Genomic DNA, 24,657 nt, shown 5'->3' with positions numbered 1-24,657 from the left:
GCTGGGCCCTCCGCTCTATAGGATGCTCACACAGTAGTCCGTTCAGCCTGTGCCCAGGATCCACATGTTGAAGCAGATTCCCGAGGAGCTAGGCTGGGAGGAGACTTCGACTCTGGCTTCAGGAGACTGCTTGGGTGGTTTTGGGGCCTCTACAACCTCTCAACCACTCAGAGATGAGCCTCTGTCAAGTCCAGCATGGAATTAAGCCCTTAATTGCCCCATCACCACACATGCGCACCGTCTCTCCTAAGCCAATGGGAGGACATATTGCTATGGGGAAGGCAGTACAGTATTCTTTATACTCTGCTAAGAAAGCGTCCTCTTCTGGGGACTCAGCCTCAGAAACCCACTTTCCTGTGCCAATTGCAACCTTAATGGTGAGCACAGTCTGGTCACATGCAAAGGCATCCCAGGGAGAGCGGGGGAGCAGGCTGGGCTTGGTCAAGGTACCATAAGTGGCACAGCCTGTGAGGAGTACTGAGATACGGGCTGTTTATCCCTAAGTGGGGTTCATGCTGTTTATCCCTTAGTGTACTAGGCAAAAGCAAGAGGGTCAGGAGCTTAACACTAATCTCTGCCTTATCAAGTCCAAGGGGCTGTGTGACACCTTGTCTCAACACACACACACACACACACTCACACACACACACATACACACACACTCACACACACTCACACACACATACACATGCACACACACAGAGAGACACACACACAGACACACACACACTCACACACACACAGAGACACACACACTCACACACACATACACACACATACACATGCACACACACGTGCACGCACACACACACATGCACACACACACAGACACACACAGAGACACACACAGACACACACACAGTCACACACACAGAGACACACACTCACACACACACATACACACACATACACATGCACACACATGTGCGCGCACACACACACACATGCACACACACAGAAACTGAGGGGAAGTAGGGAGAGGGGCAGTGGGAGCGGGAGTGGGAGGAGGTTATGTGTGGGACGTTCCTCTGAACTTGAATATGAAGAGTCACACTTAAACCCACCATAAAATTTCCTTGTGAGTAACTAATTATTTTTCTAAAATAGATTCAATCTAAAAGCTTTCTCTCTCCGAAGGAGCTGGACCCATCCCTTGTTTTACAGATAATAGCCCTTGATTTACAGCGCATTTCCCTTTTTGCTCTGGCTGCCTGGGAGCTCAGAGACTCATCTAGCTGATCTGTTAGTGATCTGCCTGAAAACCCAGGGATGCTGGCCTGCCTCTGCACACGCCTCTCTCCTTTGTGTAACTCTCACCGTCTGTATTGTGTTAGCATCTTAGAGGAGCCGGGATACAAATGTAGTCACAAACGCCTTCTGTATCTCCTGTTATTGGTGCAAATAACACATTTCCTTGTTCAAGAACTAAAGATTAGGCTAAAGCCCATTCTCACCGCAGTGTTTTGCTTCTTCCTCAAACATAACCGTTTTCAGTAAGATGTGTGAGTGTTTGGATTACACTGAGTACCTGTGGGAGTTTGGCTCTGTGTGTTTTCCATGTTTTTTTTAAATTTTATTTATATTCTCTCTCTAAGTGCCACACGGCCTGTTATACATTGCTTCAGTCAGCCAAACTCCACAGGTTCAGAGCTTACTTCATCCCTTATGAGAACGTTCTGATGTCACACCAGATCAGTGACGTCACACAAGATCAGTGACGTCACACCAGATCAGTGACATCACACCAGATCAGCGACGTCACATCAGATCAGTGACGTCACACCAGATCAGTGACGTCACACAAGATCAGTGACGTCACACCAGATCAGTGACGTCACACCAGATCAGTGATGTCACACCAGATCAGTGATGTCACACCAGATCAGTGACATCACAGTGGATTGGTGATGTCACACCAGATCAGTGATGTCACACCAGATCAGTGACGTCACACAAGATCAGTGACATCACACCAGATCAGTGATGTCACACCAGATCAGTGACGTCACACCAGATCAGTGACATCACGCCAGATCAGTGACGTCACACAAGATCAGTGATGCCACACCAGATCAGTGACATCACAGTGGATTGGCGATGTCACACCAGATCAGCGACGTCACACCAGATCAGTGACGTCACACAAGATCAGTGACGTCACACCGGATCAGTGATGTCACACGAGATCAGTGACGTCACACCAGATCAGTGATGTCACACCAGATCAGTGACATCACGGTAGATGGGTAATGTCACACCAGATCAGTGATGTCTTGTCAGGTTAGTGATGCCACATAGGATTAGCTAATAAAGAATCAACCTCACATTAGAGATGCGGCTCAGTGGGTAAAAACACCTGCCACCAAGCCCAGCCACCCGAGTCTGAGCCATGGAACCCACGCAGTAGGACAGAAATGACCTCCATACATCTCCCGTGACAGTGCATGCCTGTCGCTTTCCTCTGTCTGTCTGTCTGTCTGTGTCTCTGTCTCTCTCCTCTCTCTGTCTCTCTGTCTCTCCCTCTCTCTCTGACACACACACACACACACACACACACACACACACACACACACACACAGTCAAAGATTGAGTGTCAACTCACTATAAGTGGCATTCAGTGCTTCATAGAGAACAGCAGCAGGATTTACCTGCCCATTTTCTTCTTGGTGGGTATTTTAGGTCTGTCCAAACCTCACCTCTGATTTATAAACCGGGCCCCAAAGAAGGTTTTCACGTGGGGCCTCTGGCAGCCCTGGGGTCTCCCTCTGTGCACACATAGACAATAATGGCTGCTACCCACATGTGGGACGGTGACGGGGCAGCAAAACTGCCCTCCAACAGTTTCTGCTTTACCTGTAGTGTAGAATACTTACGCACACAAGCCTAGCACACTCCCTGTATAAGAATCTTCTGTCTGAGGCCTTCTTGTCCTTCAGGTTGTCCTCCGTCTTCTGTGTCAGTCGCAGCCCCAGGGATGTTCAAAGGGAGAGCTGCTAGGCCAGGCTGACAGCACCCACCCTCCCGGGACAACTTGGCTTGCTACTAGAACTGGGTTAGGAATGATTTGCTTCTCCTCTGGCCCCTCCCTTCCAGAGCCCCCCTCCCCACCATCCTGGAGACACCAGGCCTCCTCCGAGAACAAATAACTAACTGCCAAGCAGCCAAAAAGAGTCGGGGCCACATGATCGGGAGGCAGCTTCCAGCAGAAAACAGGCAAATATTGTCGAAGGGCCCCTGCCAAACCCTTTCCAGCATCCTCCTCGGTCATGGGGGTGAGCAAATCCCACCTCACTGGGGATGCTGGGCGCTGCTGGAATCCCAGCCATACAATCACCCCTATTCACACTGATGATTTTGAGATGGAAAGGGGCCTGTTGGGCCATGGCGGCTGACCTGCTGCCAATGCACGGCTCCTCGGTGACCTGCTACCTCCCATGCCCACCGCTGTGCCCTTCTTGAGATCCCGAGTACCACACCGAGTATCTTCAGGGTTGGGGGGCAATTTCCCCTCTCAGCAACCAGTATGAGAAGTGAGGCTTCCTCAGTACTTAGAAGACAGAGCACAGAGGTACCATGTCCTTGGAAGGGTAGTTTGGAGGTGGGGACATTCTCCCCGCCCCCTTTTGGTGGGCTGTTGATATTTGCTATTCGTGTGAAGTGAAATAAGTTTAGTGTTTCTCTTTCAGATGTTCTCGTAAATCAGCAGTAGCTAACTGTACTCGGCACTGTTCTAAAAATAGACTCTGATATTTGCTCTAGTTCCGTTTCCGTTGCTGTGATAAAATAAATGCCCTAACAACACTGAAGAGACAGCTCAGCGGTCACGAGAGAGCGTACTGCTCTTGGGAAAGAACCTGTATTCAGATTCCAGAACCTGCCCTGAGTGACTTACAACTGCCTGTAACTCTAGTCTCCACTCAGGCACACACACACACACACACACACACACACACACACACACACACACACTTTTTTAAATTGAAAGAGACATCCTGACCAAAAGCATAGGGGAGGAGAGTTCATTCTACTTAAAATTCTAGTCCATCATTTTGAAGAAGTCAAGCCAAGGAATGCCAGCAGCTAGTCATACCGGCAGCTCGTCACACCGCATCTACAGTCGAGAGGAGAGAGGAGAGAGGAGAGAGGAGAAAGGAGAGAGGAGAGAGGAGAGGGGAGAGGGGAGAGGGGAGAGGAGAGAGGGGAGAGGGGAGAGGGGAGAGGGGAGAGGGGAGAGAGGGGAGAGGGGAGAGAAGGGAGAGAAGGGAGAGAAGGGAGAGAGGGGAGAGGGGAGAGAAGGGAGAGAAGGGAGAGAAGGGAGAGAGGGGAGAGGGGAGAGAGGAGAGAGGAGAGAGGAGAGAGGGAGGAGAGAGGAGAGAGAGGGGAGAGAGGGGAGAGAGGGAGGAGAGAGGGGAGAGGGGAGAGAGGAGAGAGGGGAGAGGGGAGAGGGGAGAGGGGAGAGAGAAGAGAGGAGAGAGGAGAGAGGACAGAGGAGAGAGGAGAGAGGAGAGAGGAGAGAGGAGAGAGGAGAGAAGAGAGAGGAATGATTATGCTGTGTGGTCTACTTGTTCAGCTAGTGGCTTCTTCTTCTTCTTCTTCTTCTTCTTCTTCTTCTTCTTCTTCTTCTTCTTCTTCTTCTTCTTCTTCTTCTTCTTCTTCTTCTCCTCCTCCTCCTTCTCCTTCTCTTCCTTCTCCTCCTCCTCCTTCTCCCTTTTCTTTTTCCTCTTCTTCCTCCTCCTCTCCCTCTTTCTTCTGTGTTTTGAATGGTACAGTTTAGAGCCCAGCCTGGAGAGTTAGGCCATTCACATTGGATGGGTCAACTAGCAATAAAGACAGCCATCTACAGATGTGTCCACAGGTCAATGTGAGCTAGGCCATCCTCATCCAGTTCTCCCTCCAGGTGATTCTAGGCTGCAGCAAGTTGGCCTTTTAAAACTAAACATGGCAATGATTTAGACCGGGTCATGGTTCCTAGGTCTGACTAAAGGAATGAAACCAGGACCGGGTGGTCTGCTACATAAAGAGAACTCTTCCCTCAGAAACTAAAGGGACCTGCAAAGATGTTCTTTGGGACTCCACTTGCCTCAGTATGGTGAGGAGAGATGGAGATGGGGAAACGGATGGAGAACATGGAGGAGGTTATTCAGGACAGTGACCTGTGTCAGAAGCCCCTCAGTTTGGGGAACCACCAGACCCCAGACCCCCTCCAGACAGAAGTAGTGACAGCTTCCTACACCGTGCTTTTAGACAACGTGTAGCTTTTGTCTAAAGTAAAACCATAAATAACGGGCACGGATACTCGAAAGCTGGGCTGCGGAGAGAGTGTTTGTCGAGTCTGCACAGAGTCCTTCGCTAGAGCCCTCGCAGACCATAAATGGGTGTGGTGGCACATTGAGAGGCAGAGGCAGAAGAATGGGATGCTCAAGGCCACCCTGGCCTACATAGAAAGTTTGAAGCCAGCCTGGGCTCTGCCCACCCCTCAGCCTCCCCCAACAAAAGAAAGAAGAAAAGAATCATATGCCTAGTGGAAGCTGGTGTCACCCAGAAAGAGGGAACCTCTGCTGAAGGTTGGCCTGTGGGTGTGCCTATGGGACATTTTCCTAGTTGCTAACTAACACAGGAGGACCCAGGCCACTGTGGGCAGTGCCATTCCTGAACAGGTAGGCCTAGGTTATGTAAGGGAGATGAGCAAGCCAGGGAAAGAACACAGTGAAGAATCTCCCTCCATGGTTCCTGCCTCTGTTCCTGCTTGACTTCCGGCCCTGACTTCCCTCATCAATGGACCTAGGTAGTTGGGACATGGAAGCCAAACACACCATTCTGATTTGATCACGGGTCTACGGCCATACCACCCTGAACGCGCCCGATCTCGTCTGATTTGATCACGGTGCTCATCACAGCAATGGAAATCAGATCAGATAGCAGACAGCACAATGAGCATGTCAGCCTTGTGCCCCTGCAGCCCTGCATCATATGCATGCTAACACACTCACACACAATACATACACACACACCACACACACACACACATACACACACATGCATGCTAACACACACACAATACACACACACCACACACACACATACACACACATGCATGCTAACACACACACATGCATGCTAACGCACACACACACAATATACACACACTATACACACTACAGCATAGCTGCTGTGTCACCCCTGTACCCCTATATTCCTGCATCTCACATACACACAGACACACACACACACAGACACAGACACACACAGACACACACATGCATGCTAATGCACACACACACAGACACACACAGGACAGCACAGCTGGCATGTCACACTTGTGCCCTGTCTCTCTGCACATATCATGCACACACATGCACATGCACATGCACACGCACACACACAACAGCATAACTGGTCCATCATCCCTGTGCTCCTGTCCCCTACATGTATCACACACACACACACACACACACACACACACACACACACACACGGTAGCACAGTAGGTCCATCAGCCCTGTGCCCTGTCCCCCTGCATCACCACACACCCAGGAGGAATGTCTGCACTCTGCTCTCAGAATGGCTGTGATGCCACAAACAGCAGAGGCTTCCAGCCCCGTCCTGATCTTAGGCGTTACTGCTGTGTACGTGGGTCATTGCTACCAGACACATATGAGTGCACTGTGGTGGGCTGTATTTGAGGTACAGGGATAGCCCAGTCACCAGAAAGAAGTCATCGGTGGGGAGTGAGGCAAAAGAAGGCTGGAGAATCAGTCATGGGTCAGAGGGCCTCGAATGCCCAGGGGAGGAACGTAGCCTTTAGTGACAAGATAACGTAGAGCCCTTGAAGGTGTACAGCACTGTGCAGCTCTGATTGCTGACAGGTTCAGATCTCAAGACAAAACAAGCCAGGCTCGGGGTTGGGGATTTAGCTCAGTGGTAGAGCGCTTGCCTAGCAAGTGCAAGGCCCTGGGTTCGGTCCCCAGCTCTGGAAAAAAAGAAAAGAAAAACAAAACAAAACAAAACAAAACAAGCCAGGCTCAGTAGCACACACCTTTAATCAAGCACTCAGGAGGCAGAGGCAAGTGGTTCTCTGTGAGTTCGAGGCCAGCCTGGTCTACGTAATGAGTTCCAGGACAGCCAGAGATACATAGTGAGACTGTCTCCAAAAACAAACAAACAAACAACCCCAAAACCCCAGAACAATACAGTCTCCAATCTCTGTGGTCATCTCTGCTATTAGTGAATTTGTTTTTAAGTCTTGCTTCAGGTGAAGTAGACCTGTTGTAGCATTTCTTGATAAGTCTACAAGAACTGAAGAGGTGGATGCTTTGAACTGACAGCCATATGTATACACAAAAAGCCATAGATAAAACACAGCTCCGAAGGCAAGAGACTGTAGAAAGCTGAGTTCCAGGAAGCCATGGACCTCAGCCTTCTAGTGAGGTCTCAGACAACAACTCACACTAGCTGCTGACGACGTTCATTATCTCTCCATTATAGCACAGGCTCAACTCAAATACAATGACCAATGACGTTGTTAAATAGAAGATTAAAAAATAGAACTAGTCCAGAAGTGTGTGTGTGTATGTGTGGGTGTGTGCATGTATGTGTGTGAGTGTGTGCATGCATGTGTGTGTACATGTGTGCATGTGTGTGTGAGTGTGTGTGCCTGTGCGTGAATGCATGTGTGCATGCATGTGTGTGCATGCATGTGTGTGCACTGTGTGTACATGTGTGCACGTGTGTGTGAGAGTGTGTGCCTGTGCGTGCATGCACGTGTGCATGTGTGCATGTGTGCATGTGCGTGTGCGTGCGTGCGTGCGTGCGTGCGTGCGTGTGTGTGTGTGTGTGTGTGTGTGTGTGTTAAAAAGAATCCAGGTATAATGCAGCATTGTTCACTCACCATGACAGGCTAATGATGTCCTCTAAAGGAGGAGAGAAAAGGGAAAATTTCATCATCAGATATGAAGAGAAGTAATTAACTGCTTTCTCTCTTTTGCGCCTCTGTCAGGGGAGCGGATGTTCCAATTAGTAACTTCAGCACACATGCCGAGCCTCTAGATTCTGCGAGGCGGTCTGGGGGACGGTGTCACAATGCTATCCCCGTAGAATCCATCAGGCATCAAAGGTGCCCTTCCACACCAATTACACCCATCACTCACGGAGCTTATTAAAATGCTTCATAGTCATAAGCCACATGGACACTTTGAGACTCAGCAGCTCCGGTCGGACGGACATTAAAAAAAAAAAGACAGAAGCGTAGTGGCTTAGGAGGTACTGGCTTTTCACAGGTAACCACTTAATTAGCTCAGCCTGCATGAACTATGACTCTGTCCATCAGATTCAAATAGTTCGCTGTTGCTAGGTGGGGGGGGGGGTCTCGTCTCACACGCTGTGTTATAACCTCGGATGCTTATCTCAGTTTGGATCTCTTGGCCAGACGTAGGTGGCAAGTAGACCACAGAAAGCAAATAGAGACATGGGCAGTGTGGCCTTAGCAGTTAGCAAGGAATGAAGACACCAGGAATATACCTGGGAACCAGCGCTTTTTAACACCATATTTGAAACGTTACCTCCCCCATGCTTAGCCCATCTTGGGGTGTCTCTGATAATGAGAGGATGATCCTCCCACCCCCACCCCTGAGACTGTCTTGTTACTGCCGACTTCCCAAGTGGATAAATGAGACCTACACTCTGTACACTGTCTTGATTCAGTTTAGACCCTGAGCTAGTACAGTGGTTCCAAACTAGACTTACATCTTCGTTAACTCAGCCAACAGCTACCAACTACCCCAGGTCTGCTACTTTCCCTTGGTCACCCTCCACAGAGGTCAGGCGACCTTTAACTTTGCCACTCCTGAAAGTCCTCCACACAGATTCCGAACGGCATGACTCTTTATCCAACATAAACTTAGGAGAATCGTTACCACAGTTAGCACAGAGAGACACACCTTCCTCTCTCCAGTAAGTCCCGGCTGCCCAACTCCTCACATCTGTGTATTAGAAAGAGCACCCTTTTTTTAATTTAGGGAAATTATTTAATGGAGCACTCAAGTCTAATGATGGAACTTGTGGGGTTTACTTTTTTCCGTGTGTGTGTGTGTGTTGTGTGTGTTATGTGGTGTGGTGTGTGTGTATGTGTGTTGTGTGGTGTGGTGTGGTGTGGTGTGTGTGTATGTGCATGTGTATGTGGTGTGTGTATGTGTGTGTGTGATATGTGGTAATATGTATGTGTGTGTGTGTGTGTGTGTGGTATGTGGTATGTGGTGCGTATGTGGTGGTGTAGTATGTAGTATGTGGTGTGGTGTGTGTGTGGTATGTGGTATATGGTGTGTGTGTGTGTGGTATGTGGTGTGGTGTGTGTGTGTATGGTGTGTGTATGACTGTGTGTGTGACTGTGTGCATGTATGTGTGTGGTGTGTGTGTGTGTTATATGTGTGTGTGCATGTGTGTGGCATGTGTATTTTGTGTGTGTGTGTGTGGTGTGTGCGTGTGTGTGGTATATGGTGTAGTGTGGTGTGGTGTGTGTGTATGTGACTGTGTGTGTGGTATGTGGTATGTGGTGTGGTGTATGTGTGTGACTGTGTGTGTGTGACTGTGTGTATGTATATGCATGTGTGTGTGGTGTATGTATGTGTGTGTGTGATGTGTATGTGTGACTGTGTGTGTGACTGCGTATGTGACTGTGTGTGGTGTATGTGTATGTGTGCATGTGTGTGTGTAGTGTGTGTACGTGTGTATATGTGCATGTATATGTGCATGTGTGTGGTGTATGTGTATGTGTGCATGTGTGTGTGTGGTGTGTGTACGTGTGTATATGTGCATGTATATGTGCATGTGTGTGTGCACGTGTGTGTGCATGTGTGTGCATGTGTGGTGTGTGCATGTGTGTGTATGTGTTGTGTGTGTGTGTGTGTGTGTGTGTGTGTGTTCTCTCATATTTTGTTACTGGTTAATCGAATATATCAAGCTTTACACTAATGTCCGTAGCCTTTGTCATCAACATTGTGACTTATACAGCATTCTAGAAGTAATCAGGTCTCCCTGCCTCTGAGTCTTGTGTGTGTGTGTGTGTGTGTGTGTGTGTGTGTGTGCATGCCTGCTGATGTGTGCATACGTGTGCAGAGGCCAGAGGTCGGCATGGACTATTCTGACCCACTTTCATCAGTCACTCTGCACTTTAATCTTTTGAGGTATAGTCTCTCACCGAACTTGGAACTCACCAATCCGCTATGCCAGCCCCAGAGTTCCTCCTGTCTGCATCCCAGCACACACCCCCATGAGCACTGGTATCTGAGCTCCTGCTTTATACTAGATAAAGGTTCTCATACTTCACAGCAAGCATGAGACTAACCGAGCCAGTCCACAATCCTTTGCTTTTTCAATCTTCTTTTCTTAAAATTACTTCGTGTGTATTGGTGTGTTTGTGCAAGTGTATGCCATAAATGAAGGCAGAGGCCAGGGGATGGTGTCAGATGCCTGGAGCTGAGCTTACAGGAGGTTGTGAGCCACCTGTCATGGTTGTGAGAACTGAACTCAGGTCCTCTGAGAGAAGAGCAGTACATGCTGTTAACTGATGAGCCACCCTTTAGCCCCCAATCATTTGAATGCTAAAAACCGTCTTCTGGAAAGGGCACTTTAGGTAGCACCTCGCTGAGGGTCTGTTAAGCCACTCCTCTGCATATTTAAAGATTCTCCAGGATCCCCACCATTCTCTCCTTTGGCCTCCCCCTCCACAAGCCCCTCTTCCTACTCAGACAGATGTCCCTGTCACTCAAAGCCTATGACATACCTCTTGCTCTCTGCTGTTCCTCTGGTCAAGAGCCTCCCCCAACTAAGATGGCAGAATGGGTTTCTCTGAGGAAATGTCTCTTAATTACTGGTCACGTCAGCAAATGAATTCTCCTTTTTGAGCCTTGGATTCTCGATCTGAAAGATGAGGTACAATGCCTGCCTTTTGTGTTGTGTTTGTTTTGTTTTGCTTTGCTTCATTTGGATTTTGTTATTGTTGACTTGGGTGCTCACTATGTAGCCCAGGCTATCCCTGGACACACTGCATAACCTAAGCTCATCTCAAACACAGATCCTCCCACTTCATCCTTCTGAGTGCTAGGATTATAGGCATGTGTTGACATGCCTGCCTTTTAAGTGACTGTCACGAGGATGAAATAAAACCCAGGCTACCCAGGGCCTGGCAGCCAGGATGAGTCCCCTGAATGTGAACTGTTATTTGCTGTAACAGAACTTCAATCCCCAGACCTCTGTGAAGCTATAACTCTCTACTCCCATCTACACACCAATCTGTTTCCCTCTCCAATAGCCTCTATGGTCAGGAGTTTACAGTATTTAAATATTATTTCTTTTCTTGTGTGTCACTCTGCCAGATAGACTCCAAAGTGAACTAGGACATAGGTCATGTCTTGTGCCAACACAAGTGCCCACAGGAGCCAGGAAAGGAACAGAAAATAGACTTGGTGTAAGAAAAGTGGGGAGGGGTAAGGACTCTGGCCAACCTCAGGGCACAGCTCACCCTGGCCAATTGTTGTCATGAGGGAATATGGGTCCAGGGTTGCCAGAGCTCAGCTTTTTCATAAGAAGCCAGGAATCCAGATTCTTCTGTGTGAAGTCCAGGGGTTTAAAAGCTGAGCCAATGCTACTCGGGCTAAACAAAGCATGCCTGTGAGACCCCCACTGGTGACAGCTGCCTTACTTACATGGCCCCTGTAAAGTTCGAGCCTCAGCCGGGCCTCTGATGTCACTTCTACGGAGGAACGCCGCTTGCTGGGAGTGGCAGTTAGGGATCTTGGTTAAATTTAAAGACTGGTTTTTCATTCATCCCAGATCCAAAGCACAGGGAAGGCCCAAGAAACTTACACTGTCTGTGAAGCCAGTTTCCCTGGGTGAAACACAGGGTTCCACTCGGTGACACTGAGGACACACAGTGGTATAGAAGAGCTTCATTTTGGTCACAGTTGTTCCACTAACTGCTTACTTTTTAATGTGCAGCATTACGTGAATTTGCATATCGTTCTTACACAGCGGCCACGCTAATCTCTGTCTTTTTTGTGTTCAGAACCTGCATAGTGTTGAATTAAAGACCTCACCTTTATCCCTCTGCTTACCACAAATCTGTCAATCATATCCATCAAGGACCATTTTGCTTGCAATGACATGACTCCAGTACCCGGCAAGGGATAAGATCAATACTTATCTATTGGATGAGTAGATGATTGAAACGGTCCATCCATCAAATATCAGGCTTCTATCGTGTGCCAAGGACTATGTGGGACTTTGGGGGTTCCGAGGTGACCGGATGCTCCCCCTAGCCTCAGGGTATTTGGTCACCTAGAGAGGACTGCAGACGGTCTTTACTGGGGCACGAGAATCAGCAGGGATGGATCCATATGCCCAATCCCAGGAGAGGGCAGACGGAATGACTGGGCCCCCTTAGCCCTTGGCTTTGCCATTTGCCAAGTCCCTCGGGTCATAGTCATACATGAGGCCCCGGGGTGACGGGACTGAGCTGACTTTGTTTCAGTGTCACGTTGGAATGAGCTGAGCGAGTGCCACCCCCTGCAAGTGAGCACCTTGGGCGGCCTCGTCCTCATTCTACAGGGGTTACGACATGCTGGACCACTTCTCTGGCAAGTGCCCTAAGGGCGAGTTTAAAGCCACTTGAGGACATTTATTCCATTGCTTAAGAATTATGCCTTATTTTAGCCGAAACAAAAAGAACAACAAAACCAAAAAACCTCCACCCCACCCCCCTCAAAAAGGTTAGCAAAACGAGTCCTCATCACTTTGTCCCCTAAATTTGATTCCAGTTTTTTATTTTATTTATTTTTTTAATTTTTTTGAGTTGTTTCCTAAAATCCAGTCATCAAAGGAGAAACGTTTCCTGCTGGAGAGTTTACTGAGCTATGATTACGCCAGGCTCCACGTGGTCACGTGTCATAGCATTGTGGGCAGAGGTGTTTAACCCTCTGACAGGTCAATGTCAGTGGAGGCAGAATTTCATTCCTATGCCTAAATTCTGGTGCTTGGATTTACTTTAAAAAAAAACTTCAAAAATTTACTTAGATTTATTTTATGTCTTCAATGCCTATCACAGAATTGGGACACATAGGCCCCCCAAGTGTCTTACAGGAAAGAAAAAACTGAGGAAATCTAATGTCACTTACAGGGCACAAGGGTCCAGAACTTATAATTCTTTTTTAATAATTTATTTATTATTATTTTTATGTGCACTGGTCTTTTGCCTGCATGTATGTCTGTGTGAGGTCCCCTGGAACTGGAGTTACAGACAGTTGTGAGCCACCATGTGGGTGCTGGGGACTGAACCCAGGGCCTGTGGAAGAGTAGCCAGTGCTCTTAACCACTGAGCCATCTCTCCAGCCCCCAGCACTTATAATTCTTGTGACACATTACCCGTTTAGATGTCAACAGTTACTCTAAAAGGGTTACCACTTCTGAAGGGAGAATGAGGTTGGAGGTTCGACAACTTGTTCACAGTTGTCATACCAGTGAAGAGAGAGGGGGGAGGGCAGGGACTGGGACTCTAACCCAGTTGGAAAGTTGGACATTCTCTTCTGAAGACTTTGTACTGTGCACTCGGGAAGGTATGGGATGTACCTTAGTACCACACAGGGGACCCTAGCGTTATCAGAGGCCAATTCTCCAGTGTGACCATGAAGTCACACTGCCGTGCTGCCTCTGTTTGGCCATGTGTTAGACATTTCTCTACCGTTCTTATTAAGTCGAGAAGCTCCAGGGTGTTTCCACATACACATGGGCACACACGGACACACACACACACACACGCGCGCGCGCGCGCGCGCACAGAGAGAGAGAGAGAGAGAGAGAGAGAGAGGGAGAGGGAGAGGGAGAGGGAGAGGGAGAGGGAGAGGGAGAGGGAGAGGGAGAGGGAGAGGGAGAGGGAGAGAGAGAGAGAGAGAGAGAGAGAGAGAGAGAGAGAGAGAGAGAGAGAGCGCGAACGCAGGGCACCTGCAAGCTCCAGTGTAGCTGTAAAGGTCTGAACGGAGCAAACGCAGAGGGACCTACTGATTTAGAGGTGACCAGAGTCTGCCCTCCTCAGCTCATTGGGCCCTAGTCTCTGCACCACAGGAAGAGACTGCACCGTTTCCGAGGCCTTCGCAGACCGGAAGCTCGGGGAGCTGACACAGTCCAACGTCGTTGTTTTCCTCACCGGGTGTTTCTTTCGCTAGGCTGGAGGAAAACTATGAGATTGCAGAAGGCGTCTGCATCCCTCGCAGTGCCCTCTACATGCACTACCTGGATTTCTGTGAGAAGAACGATACCCAGCCAGTCAACGCTGCCAGCTTCGGGAAGGTGAGTCCAGCCTCGCTATGGTCCTGGCCCCGCCCCTTCCCCGCCCCCACAACTTTACATAATTCACGTACTTTTAATTTCATTTTATTTGGTGTGTGTGTGTGTGTGTGTGTGTGTGTGTGTGTGTGTGTGTGTGTGTGTGTGTCTATAAGTTTGAGTTTGAGAGAAAGACAGAGGTCAGTTTGTCAAAGTCAAGTTCTCTCCTCCTACCATGTGACTCTTGGGAATCAAACTCAGCGGGTTAGGCTCGGCGGCAGGCACCACTGAGTCATTTCTCCAGACCGTAACGCACAGTTTTAAAACACCCTAGTTCTCTTGTTTTATGAAATCACTGAAGTAAATACCTTGGTGAATTTGCTGTAGTATTTTGCTGCCAAAATCCTCCCACCGTTATAACAAAACTACACCAAATCAAACTCTAGAACAAAGCAAATCTACGGTTTTGAGTACTACTTGGCTGTAAGATTTCAATCCAGAGAGGCGCGTTCTAAAGTAAGAAGTCACAGTGTTCTGCCTGACGTTCCTCTGTATGAACCTGCACTGTCTTCTGGGAGAGGCAGACGTGAATGAGTGAGTACACTCTGTATCCGACAGTGAGCCTGGGGCAGGAAAGGCACAGGCCTGGAAGGCGAACGCCCCGGAGAGACTGGGGAAGAGTCCTGGATGGTGCGATTGACAATCTGGGGGTCCTCGGCTGAAAATGGTGCCCGACATCACACATTCTAATGTATGGCAGCTCCCGTGTCAGATAGTGGTAGCAGGACCTAGAAGGAGTCCAGCAGGCTGCTGTGAGGGGCTCAGACCCAGCAGTGAAGGAAGAAAGGGGTTCCTTATCTCCCATGACAGCTGACTTGGCTTGCGTACCATTGAAGTGGCCACAGTGGAAGGCAGGTGAGGCTAGAGGGGCGGCTTGGGTGAGTTTGAAGAATTTATCCTGAAGCCCCTCTGAGCCTCCACCACCTCACGGCACGCAACAAGGTTCAGCTGAGGTGTCTGTGGGTGATGGAAAATAGCCTTAACTGTGGGTGTTATGAATTCATCTTTGACATTTCTGTGTCCAGATGCATCCATGAGCTTAGTTATGGACCTAGCAAAACTAACACACCATTGGTTTGCTTGTGTGAAGACTCACAACAACGTGTGCAGCACGGTGGTCATCCTGGTGTTTCCTTGAATTCTTACTTTAGAGGACTTTGGCTGACGTTTTCTCTTTCCTCTGAGCACCCCAGTTCTATTCCCATTTTAAGCCTTGAGCCTCCTTTAAAATGCAATCAAATCCCAAGAGGTTTGTGGTCTAGTAGTCACCCTGACTTGGAACTCCTCCTACCATCGGTGCTGTCTCTCCTTCCCCTATGTTGTGCAGCCCGACCAGTAGCTGCCTACGTCATTGAAACTCTCACAAAAGCCAGAGCTCGGATCGCCACTAGTTGCATTGTCTACACTGCAAACATTCCAGAACAGCACGTGACTAGAGACCTCATCATCACAGACGGTTCTATGGCCAGGGGCCATGGGTGAAACATGATGCTGTTCGTATGACAGCCCACAGAAAACCTCTGTGCTCTCAGTAGACTGAAGTTACTAGGAAGATTTACCTCCTGACAAGGCTGAGATCAAGCCTTTGTCACCAGGTTTATTCATCCTCTCAGCTTATCCCTGGGGAAGCCTGGCTGGAAAGCACTTTGGTAGAAGAAGGAAACAGTTTCTTTGTAAGACCTGCAGTGTCTCACTGTACGATTGGCCAAACTCTATACGCACTGGCTTCTGGGAATGTTGTACTGACCTTGGGTCCTGGAGTCACTGAGGAAGTGGAGAGAATGTGGAAGCTTTTAGCTGGACTGTTCTCGTGCCTCCTTTTGCAGGTGGCTGAAGTCATTTTCCAGGTTCTCGCTTTCTTACTTTTTATTATTCTTTTGCACATATGTACATACATGTTCGTTTGTGTTCGGGTGCATGTGTCTGTGTGCGCACACCCTTGTGCATGTGCATGTAACAAAATACTTGGCACAAGTGACTTTATTTTGGCTCAAGGCTTGAGGGTAGAGCCTGTCAGGGCAGGGAAGCCATGTCACCAGGAATGAGAGGCAGCTGGTCTGTGGTCAGGCAACAGAGAGACATGGATTCGGGTTCTCCTGGTCATTTCTATTCAGTCCAGGCCCCCAGCCCATAGGATGCTACTCTCCACATTCCGGGCGGGTCTTTCCTCCCCAGTTAAACCTCCTGGAAACAGCCAGGTGATTCGAATCCAGTCAAGTCGACAATGAAGATGACCCTCAGGGCAGGCTAAGTCGGTGCTCACTGTTCTTTTAATCAATCTGTTTGTCTATTCTTTTGACAACACCAGGAACCCACAGCTGCTGGACCTTTACAGTGAGCCTGGAGGTCGGGTAGTACCAGATCTTTCGTTCTCCGCTATAATAATGTACTGCTTATTGTGGGACCCTTACCTCTCTGTGACAAAAGGACTGCTGGGATTTGGTTTTGGATTTGTAATCGACTTAAGTGCATCAGGTTGGGAAGAACTGATATCTTTTTTTTTTTGGTTCTTTTTTTCCGGAGCTGGGGACCGAACCCAGGGCCTTGCGCTTCCTAGGTAAGCGCTCTACCACTGAGCTAAATCCCCAGCCCCAAGAACTGATATCTTAACCAGGTTCCATCTTCCTGTCCATGAACATGGGATGCCGCTCCGTGTATTTAGCTTTTCTTGGCTCTCTTTCAGCCGAGTTTTCTTCATATAGATCCTATACATATTTAAATGGATTTACTATACGCCATCTCGTTTTTAAGAGTGCTAACACAAAAGCGTGTCCATTACCGGTGTGTAGAAAAGCCATGAGAGTTGCTCTATTAACCGCACATCCTGCAATGCCGCTGTAATTTCTTTTTCATTTCAAAAGGTTGGTGCGTGTTTTTGTTTCTCAAATACGTTTTCGTTTCCTTGGTAGACAATCGTGTCATCTGTGAACAAATGGACTCTTCCCCATGCTGTTTTCATCGCCTTTCTTGCCCTGCTGCATTAGTTAGGCCTTCTGGGACAGTGTTGAAGAGAAGTGTGACATTCTGCTGTTCTGAACGAACACAACTGTCTTCTTGGGGAGTTGAGCCCTCAGTCAGTGTGCCACCCACCCTTTTATCCTTGACGGCTTTCCTTGACTTCAGTCTGTCTTGTCTGAAGCTCTAATGCAACCACTCAGACCTCTTTTGCTTAGTGTTAGCTTGCTCCTCTATTCATTTTGGTTTTCTCTTTAGGCATCTTTATATTTAAAGCTGTGTGTGTGTGTGTGTGTGTGTGTGTGTGTGTGTGTGTGAAGGTGCTCGCACACGCATGGGTGTGTAGACAACACATAGCTGGATCTTCTCCCTTTATTTACTTTAACCCTCTCTCCTTGACATCCCTCCTTTGCTCTTTCGCAGACATGGTTTTGCATGATCTTTCTGTGCAGCCCAGGCTCTCTGTGTAGCTCACGCTGGCCACGAATCCCAGTCTGCCTGTCTGAGCTTCCCCAGGGCTTGCATTACAAGCGTGTGTGCAGTCAGTCCAGCCCCTGTGATTTCTCTCTAAATTGGTACAGTTGTCCCACTGACTACTGACACTGTTGGAACAGTATTACCATAAACGTTAGTTTTCTATGTGTTGCCTATATTCTTTACTCTAGTTTTGTACGTCACTGTTTTCCCACTGTTTACAGTTTGATTTATTTATTTACTTAGATGTTTATTTACTTAATCAGAGACAAAGTCTCTTGCTATGCATCCCAGGTTGGCCTCAAACTTGCAAAGGTCATTCTGAAGGCTGAAGTTGTAGGCATATGCCATCAAGCCTATTTCAGACCTCATTTTATTGTATTCTAATTTTTATTCAATTTGTGTGTGCACACATGCACATACATATGGGTAACTGACGAGACTGGAAGGTTTTGAAGCCTCTGGATCTGGAATTACAGGTGATCGTAAGCTGGGAGCCAGACTCAGAGTCCCCACAAGAGCAGCAAACACAGTCAAGGACCTAGCCATCCTTTCAGCTCCACATCCAGCTTTTACATGGGTGACCACGTCTTCCTCTGCCACTCTCCACTTTACCTTTCGACACAGATTGTCTCACAGAGCCTGGAGTGTGCCGCTTGGCTACACTGGCTGCCCAGCGAGCTTCAGGGATGCACCTTTCTCTTCCCTAGCGCTGGGCCACAGCTGTTCTTAGCCATATTGGGTTTTGACATGGCTACCGGGGATTTGAACTCAGTTCCTCGAGCTTGTGCAGCAGACAGTTTACCGAGAGATCTCCCAGCATCCCCCATTTATTTTAATTGGACACCTTATATGGCTCTACTTTACCCCCTTATTTGGCATATTGGCTATTTTTTTTAAAGTAGATTGTCATGAATGCTGGCATTTTATAGTGTACGTTTACTCCTCCTTCCTCCTCCCCCTGCCCTGCTCTTGTATCATTGCTCCACCATCATTAATTTCCCTGCCTACATAGGCAGATATATAATTTAGTATATTGCTAAACTATTCTCTTGAACAAAGTGGTATGCAGTAGGTGAATTAGAACCAAGCTTTCACTTTTACCTGAAATTATTGGTTAGAAAAAGAGAAGAGCAGGAACTTCAATCTTTATCTCTACAAGGATAACTCAGATCCTCAAGTGTCAGTTATGACAGAACCAGGACCTTGCCGCACTGTAGGCTGTGACAGTGCTAGAGACATTGGGTGTTGAACCCACCGCCCAGCACAGCTTAACCTTGCCTACCTTAAACCCGCCCAGGACGCTTATTCAACCTATAGTTGGGCAAAGTCACCCAACACATCCTCCTCTGTAAGAAATTGTCTATCGCCTAGTGTGATCTACCGAAGTCCTCAATCCCAACTGCTGGCAGCATTGTGTCCTGTCAAATTCTAGTTATTTGCCTTGGCGGACTCTAGCTACCACTCCCTGCTCACTGTTCAGCGTTACAGGAAAACACCACCCCACGTTGTCTTCCTTTGACCCGGGAAGAGCATCATCCTGGCATCTCCCGAAGCTGAGTCCCTTCTGCAGCACCTCAAAGTCAAAACACAGGAAGTCGAGTCATCATGTCAGGGGCCATCTGTCAAGTCTCAGGTGACGAGCCAGTTAACATAAGCACAGGTGGCTCATAGACTATAAGGCTGACCACGTTACAGTCCACAAATTGTGGGAATCTCAGGAAAAGGTAGACATATGGAAAAGCGTTACAGAGCTCTGACAATGCTATTAAAGTGTGTGACTAGGCCGCTTAGCATCACAAGCTCCGCTTCCAGGAAGGCTTGCAGGGGACTCCGATTTCTCTGTAAGCACAAACCTAGAAGAGAGTAGAATCCAGTACCCCTAACAACTTTCTCCGCACATTGAGTTTCATTTCCGAGGGACATTAGGAATCTGTTGGTATGCGTTCATCGTTTTCCAGTTGGGGAAGCTCAGAGGGTGACAGGGTGGTAGGCAGGGTTGCCCTGTGCAAGCCAGCTGAGATGGACAGAACAGAAACACCAATCAGATGCACGGAAAGCAGGAAAAGGAAAGGCGGGCCACAGAGTGCTGCATCTGAATGACTATCTATACCTCACCCTTTCAGTGAGGACTAGAGGTCGCTGGTAGGTTGGCTCCTCCTTGAATGTCTGCTCCTTCCTTCCGAGCTGGCCATGCTCGGCAGTGAGGACAGTCATGTGCTTGGGGATCTGTGGTTAACAGCTGTGCATTCCTGGAACACCAAGGGAACCACTCATCTGGGAGTCCCTCCATTCTGCTCACCACCTTCCTGCAGTGACCTGGGAGGAGGGGCCACTCACATGCCCAGGACAGGACAGGAAATAAGAGTGTTCTAAAGTCACATCAAGGATTCTTCTGCAACGGTATCTTTCCATTGATTGGTTGTTAATTAAGACATTACCTATTATTAAAATATTTTAAATTATCGAAAATTAAATACACTGATAGTCTGTATGTCTTTCTACTTTAAGTGCTGGCGTGTTTTCCTCAGCCTTTTGAATGTGGCACCAAGTGTCCGCGTGATGGCACATCAATACTTTTCTTTTGCTAATTCGGTTTTCTTAGCATAGTACCATGCAAAACTTCCCAGGTCAGACCAGGTCTGAATCTCAACCCCAACATTAACCAGCTGCAAGAGGCCAGACAGTTCAACAGCTCTGGGCCCACTTTCCTTGTCTGTAAACTAGAACCTCGGAAGCACTTATGGAGGGACTGGGTGAATACCACTGAGCCCAGAAGCCAGCAAATGGACGCTCAACGCCTGGAAGTTACAACTGTGATTTCATTTTATTATAGCAGCACGTCCAGTGCCTCGTGTTTTTTTTTTAAACATATCATCCCTAATAGGTGAATGTTCCAGCCCTTCTAGATGCTCTTTCTGCTGAGCAATTTTGAAAACTATTGTTCTAAAAATGTCCCACGTCACAGTCAGCCATCACCGCCCGCACGTTCCTCATTGTCGTCTGCGCACCCATTCCATATTTTGACTTAACCTGAATCTTATGTAACCCATCCCACTGTAACTAAATCCGTCTGCCAGAACTGTCACAGTCTCACGCACACGTGACACATCATCCGATCAATGTGAGGACAGTCTCGGGGTCACATACGGATGTTTGGACTTCCTGCCATTCTCACCCACGTCACTTACCCCACGGTTCACCGTTGCCTTCCCATGCTTGGGGTTTCTCTCAGAAACCATCCTTCATCCGGTCACGCACACGATTTGAAATTCTACTTCTGACCCAGCGCGGTCCACATGAATTCCCTTGGAGAAATTTTCTACAGAAGTAGACCTTCAAAGCCCACGTGTGAATGGATGACAGTCAGGAAATATGTGTATGTAACACTTAATACACGTGTGTGTCCATGTGTGCACCTTTATACCCCGTGGCAAAATTGTTCTACCCAGTACTTCAAGAAGAAACAGAGGCTGGATGTTTCAAAGCTTTATTCCTACCTACCGCTAGAATTCAACTCTAAAAGGAGTCTAGGTTTATTGTCCAAAAAAAAAAAAAATATGACCTCACTGTATATCTAGATTTAAATTGGTGACAGTCAGATCCTTAGCCACCTTCTGTCTTGAATCATCATTTTTCTCTTGTTTAAAAGCAAACAAAACAGGGGTTGGGGATTTAGCTCAGTGGTAGAGCACTTGCCTAGCAAGCGCAAGGCCCTGGGTTCAGTCCCCAGCTCCGGAAAAAAAGAGAAAAAAAAAAAGAAAAAAAACCAACCAAACAAAACAACAACAACAAAATCCCTAATTTCTAAAGTGTATTTTCAATAGGAAGCCACAAAATTTCCATAGTGACTGCTTATAAGATACAATGTACTATGGTATTAAATTTCAATTTCTGTTTGACAGACCTTTCTTTTTGCACAGCCCAAGTGACCCCTGCAGTCAGGACCTACAATTTTCCTTCAGAACGTCTTTCAGCATACTTGACTCCTCACGGACCCAGGAGCCTCTTTTCTCCCGTGTGGGAGAGTTTATATCTGCTGTCACCTTGGAATTTCTTTTAGATTACGTTTTCATGGCAAATTTTTGCCAACTGAGAGCGGGTCAAATCTGCAGAAACCATCAAAAGCCTGGGAGGCTAAGTTTGGAGACCAAAGCGATGAAGGCCGTAGGGTGAGGGCCCAGAGTGAAGCCTGTCTGTAGAGGAGAGGGCCTGAGGGCTCTGCGTCATGGCTCCTGAGGCTCTGCACAACACCACACAGCTGAGGAAACCATTGATGGACACCTGGCTGGGTCACTGGCTGGATCCCAGGTCTCAGCTGTGAAATGTTTTAGGGTGACTTTCAATAAATACCAAGAGGAGCGTGTGTCAGGGAATGTATGGTGACGGGTGTATCCGTTCCTCCGTGTCCTCTTTCCCCACCTTACTGTGACAGGGCCATTTCAGGAACACATAACTACAACTTACACTTCGTAAAAACTTCACCCCCAAAATCACGCACGGGCGTTCCACGTGTTGAACCACGCATGTTAGCCACTTACTACCACCGAGGAGCACTCCGGCAGCTCCACGGTTCTCCTGGATGGCCTCCCTTCCCACCCCCCATCCCTGTCCCCCCCCCCCCAGCCCCCAGCTCTGTCTGGCCTAGCTGAAAGAGAGAAGGGTGGGATTCACGAGTAATTAAAGGGAATTTGGAAGGCTGGGATGTTGCGGAATGTTAGATCAGTAGCTAGAACAGCATGTGGTCTTCTTTAAGCAGGCTTCATTGAATCCATACAAATACAGAAAGAGGGGCTGCCTGCCCGTCTGCTCATTTATCAAACAGCGAGGCCCAACCCTCACAGCCTCACAAAAGTGTTTTACTGTTTGCTGAGTCTTGCTCCAGAAATTAAAAGCTGAACAGCCTCACGGGGCTGAACCGACCCTGCGTTGTTGGAGAGTCCCAACGAAATTGTGCTGGGCTTTCAGACTCAGGGACCAGTTGATGATTTGCTGAAAGGAGAGGAGACTCATTTGTAATTTCCAGCCCATAAGAAACACTTAAAGAAAGAAAAAGAAGAAAAAGAAAAAAGGAAAGGAAAGAAAAAGAAAAAAAAACAGCCAAACCTCCTTCCCATAGGATTTTGTTGTGGCTGAGGGCGGGGAGGAGGCACCATCTGCAACAGCCTTTCTTTGCTTAAAGTGGGAAAAGTCTTGAACTCAGCCGGGCCGGGCAAGACGGGATGCATTAGAGCCTGCTGTCTCCCATCCCCCACACCCGACTCTGGACAAACGCCCCCCTCTGATTTCCTGAAAAAGCCTTTCGTTGTTGTTATTTGTTGTGCTGTGTTTGTTTGAGCTCGGGGAGTGAATAGTGAGCTACTAAATAAGAAGTACAAGAAAGTACATCGCTTGGGAAAGTGATGTGCTCCACACACAAGCTTGACCACTGGACTGAATGAGGATCCTCTGGAAACCCAGAAAATGATAGAAACATTGAGAGGTGATTTGGTCGGCAATGGGTGGTGCTAGAGGAAGAGGCCCCGTGGGGACACTGAGTGAGGCTCCGGGTCTTCCCTCCAGGCCCAGACCTGTGGAAGCTTGTCTCTCTGGCTTTCTCTCCTCCTGCACCCTTGCCCTGCGTCCTGCTGAGGAAGTCTGAGAAGTCCAAAGTCCAAGCACCTAATATGGCTCCGTCCCCCACTCTGCCTTAGCCTCAGCTAAGCTCCAGTCTGGGAGACAGACACCATACTTTAACCGATGATACTCTTGTGCCAGAAGGAGCAAAATCCATTTTCCGTCTTTCATCTTAGCGCATTTTAAAAGGCGCTGCATGCGGTGCTCCGCTTCTGAGATAGTATCTTTAGCATCTTGAGGGACTGAGGAAAGGCTCAGTGGTAGAGGCACTTGCTGTGTGAGCACAAGGGCATGAGTTCAAATCCCCAGTCCTTTTCTAAACTACGTGGTATGGCTGTACACAGGTTTATAACCTCAGTGCAGGGGACGAGGGTGAGGCAGGGACTGGAGGGTGGGTTGAAGGTCACCAGCCTAGCTCTGGATTCAAATAGAGACGCTTCCTCACAGTAATAAGGCAGACCGTGAGAGGACAGGACGTGATGTTCTCCTTTTGTCTCCATGTGCATCCATGTGCATGGGTACACACACACCACATACACATGCATACACACACATGCCACACCACACACCACACACCATACACATATAACCCCCTCTCACACACCACACTACATACACACACCACACACATACACACATACACCATACACTACACACACTACACATATAGACACACCACACACCATAACACACATATCACACATACACTATACATACCATACTCATACACACACACCACACACACAAACACACACACACACACACACACACACACAAAGAGAGAGAAAGAGAGACAGAGAGAGAGAGAGACAGACAGAGAGACAGAGAGACAGAGAGAACATTTTGATTGTCTCTTATGAACACTGGCCTATTTCTCATTCTTGATTAAGCAGCTTAGCATTTGAGAAACTGGTACAAGGCAACCCATAATGAAACCCAACAGTAAGCATAAACATCATTGTGCACAAAGAGATCTCTGCTACCCTTCCCCTGACACACCAGAACATCTTTAATGGCTAAGGAAAGAAGACTCATCCATTTATTCTTCTGGTTTCTGAGTCTGCATCATTGCCTGGCTGGCTGCAGCAGCCTACTGACCGGCATCCCTGCTGCCTCCCCAGCCCCCTACCGTAGCCTCCACTCAGCAGCTAGACCGGTCTTTCAATGGGAGCTGATCCCTTTCCTTCTGGTCCTCTAAAACTTTCCCACCTTGCCCTGTGAAGGTAGAGTGCTTACAAGAGC

General features: G+C 48.2%; 1 protein-coding gene across 8 annotated transcripts in view; it reads left to right on the top strand.

Moving 5' to 3' along the window:
* Rfx4 (regulatory factor X4) overlaps positions 1–24,657 on the top strand; it is a 162,273-nt gene that overhangs the window by 51,282 nt on the left and 86,334 nt on the right. For all 8 annotated transcript variants that reach the window (XM_087558598.1, NM_001432575.1, NM_001432572.1 and 5 more), the window contains 1 exon segment: positions 14,211–14,334. In XM_087558598.1, the coding sequence (XP_087414724.1) occupies positions 14,211–14,334 (124 nt within the window).

The sequence above is a fragment of the Rattus norvegicus genome, chromosome 7 (genome assembly GCF_021556685.1).
Source record: "Rattus norvegicus strain SHRSP/BbbUtx chromosome 7, alternate assembly SHRSP_T2T, whole genome shotgun sequence".
NCBI lineage: Eukaryota > Metazoa > Chordata > Mammalia > Rodentia > Muridae > Rattus > Rattus norvegicus.
This window is presented reverse-complemented; position numbering and strand designations above follow the sequence as displayed.